Genomic DNA, 2500 nt, shown 5'->3' with positions numbered 1-2500 from the left:
ACCCCTCATCACTGTCAAACGCTCCCTAAAACACTTCAGCGAGCAGGCCTTTCTAATCGACCTGGCCCGGGAATCCTGTAAGGATATTGACCTCATCCCATCAGTAGAGGCTGCCTGGTCTTTAAAAGTGCTTGCCTCACCATCCTAAATAAGCACGCCCCATTCAAAAAATGTATAACTAAGAACAGATATAGCCCTTTGTTCACTCCAGACTTGACTGCCCTTGACCAGCACAAAAACATCCTGTGGCATTCTGCATTAGCATCAAATTGCCCCCGCGATATGCAACTTTTCAGGGAAGTCAGGAACCAATATACACAGTCAGTTAGGAAAGCTAAGGCTAGCTTTTTCAAACAGAAATTTGCATCCTGTAGCACTAATTCCAAAAAGTTTTGGGACACTGTAAATTCAATGGAGAATAAGAGCACCTCCTCTCAGCTGCCCACTGCACTGAGGCTAGGAAACACTGTCACCACCAATAAATCTACGCTAATTGATAATTTCAAGAAGCATTTTTCTACGGCTGGCCATGCTTTCCACCTGGCTACCCCTACCCCGGCCAAAAGTTCTGCATCCACCGCAGACACTTGCCCAAGCCCCCGCCGCTTCTCCTTCACCCAAATCCAGACAGCTGATGTTCTGAAAGAGCTGCAAAATCTGGATCCCTACAAATCAGCTGGGCTAGACAATCTGGACCCTCTCTTTCTAAAATGATCTGCTGAAATTGTTCCAACCCCTATTACTAGCCTGTTCAACCTCCCTTTCGTATCGTCTGAGATCTCCAAAGATTGGAAATCTGCCGCGGTCATCACCCTCTTCAAAGGGGGAGACACTCTAGACCCAAACTGTTACAGACCCATATCTATCCTGCCCTGCCTTTCTAAAATCTTCGAAAGCCAAGTTAACAAACAGATCACCAACCATTTGGAATCCCACCGTACCTTCTCCACTATGCAATCTGGTTTCAGAGCTGGTCATGAGGGCACCTCAGCCACGCTCAAGGTCCTAAACAATATCATAACCGCCATCGATAAAAGACAGTACTGTGCAGCCGTCTTCATCGACCTGGCAAAGGCTTTCGACTCTGTCAATCATCGCATTCTTTTTGGTAGACTCAACAGCCTTGATTTCTCAAATGACTACCTCGCCTGGTTCACCAACTACTTCTCAGATAGAGTTCAGTGTGGCAAATCGGAGGGCCTGTTGTCCGGACCTCTGGCAGACTCTATGGGGGTGCCACAGGGTTCAATTCTCGGGCCGACTCTTTTCTCTGTATACATCAATGATGTCGCTCTTGCTGCTGGGGATTCTCTGATCCCACCTCTATGCAGATGACACCATTCTGTATACATCTGGCCCTTCTTTGGACACTGTGTTGACAAACTTCCAAACGAGCTTCAATGCCATACAACACTCCTTCTGTGGCCTCCAACTGCTTTTAAATGCTAGTAAAACTAAATGCATGCTCTTCAACCGATCGCTGCCCGCACCTGCCCGCCCGACTAGCATCACTACTCTGGATGGTTCTGACTTAGAATATGTGGACAACTACAAATACCTAGGTGTCTGGTTAGAATGTAAACTCTCCTTCCAGACTCACATTAAGCATCTCCAATCAAAAATTAAATCTAGAAACAGCTTCCTATTTCGCAACAAAGCCTCCTTCACTCATGCTGCCAAACACACCCTCGTAAAACTGACTATCCTACCGATCCTTGATTTTGGCGATGTCATTTACAAAATAACCTCCAACACTACTCAGAAAATTGGATGTAGTCTGTCACAGTGCCATCCGTTTTGTCACCAAAGCCCCATATACTACCCACCACTGTGACCTGTATGCTCTCGTTTGCTGGCCCTCGCTACATATTCGTCGCCAAACCCACTGGCTCCTGGTCATCTATAAGTCTTTGCTAGGTAAAGCCCCACCTTATCTCAGCTCACTGGTCACCATAGCAACACCCACCGTAGCACGCGCTCCAGCAGGTATATCTCACTGGTCATCCCCAAAGCCAACATCTCATTTGGCCACCTTTCCTTCCAGTTCTTTGCTGCCAATGACTGGAACGAATTGCAAAATCACTGAAGCTGGAGACTTATATCTCCCTTTTATACAAAGGTCAAAGTTCCCATTTGCTCCAAACATTAAAAGCTCACTCCCCTAGCATCCGGATTTGAATGAAGTTTCCGACAGACGTCCAATTTCTAAGTCAATCTTGAGCAGGATGTGTTTAGTGTGTGTGTATGTGAGTATTTTGCGAAGTGTGTGTGTATGTGTTTGTGTTTTGCGAGGTGTGTGAGTGTTTTGCAAGGTGTGTGTGTTTAGTGAGGTGTGTGTTTTGCGAGGTGTGTGTGTTTTGGGAGGTGTGTGTTTTGCGAGGTGTGTGTGTTTAGTGAGGTGTGTGTTTTGTGAGGTGTGTGTGTTTTGGGAGGTGTGTTTTGTGAGGTGTGTGTGTTTACCTGCCACTGCACCAGAACAGAGGTAGTAGTAGAGGGTTTA

The 2500-nt window shown here is 46.5% G+C and overlaps 1 protein-coding gene across 3 annotated transcripts in view; it reads right to left on the bottom strand.

Moving 5' to 3' along the window:
* LOC106593331 (protein sidekick-1) overlaps positions 1-2500 on the bottom strand; it is a 143789-nt gene that overhangs the window by 64386 nt on the left and 76903 nt on the right. For all 3 annotated transcript variants that reach the window (XM_082958517.1, XM_082958519.1, XM_082958518.1), the window contains one exon: positions 2461-2500. This exon is cut by the window's right edge and continues 31 nt beyond it. In XM_082958517.1, coding sequence (XP_082814643.1) covers positions 2461-2500 — 40 coding nt within the window. The remainder of the gene's footprint in view (positions 1-2460) is intronic.

The sequence above is a fragment of the Salmo salar genome, chromosome 12 (genome assembly GCF_965601325.2).
Source record: "Salmo salar chromosome 12, fSalSal1, whole genome shotgun sequence".
In the NCBI taxonomy this organism is placed as follows: Eukaryota; Metazoa; Chordata; class Actinopteri; order Salmoniformes; family Salmonidae; genus Salmo; species Salmo salar.
The sequence above is the reverse complement of the archived record's forward strand: the minus strand, read 5'-3'. Positions and strand labels throughout refer to the sequence as shown.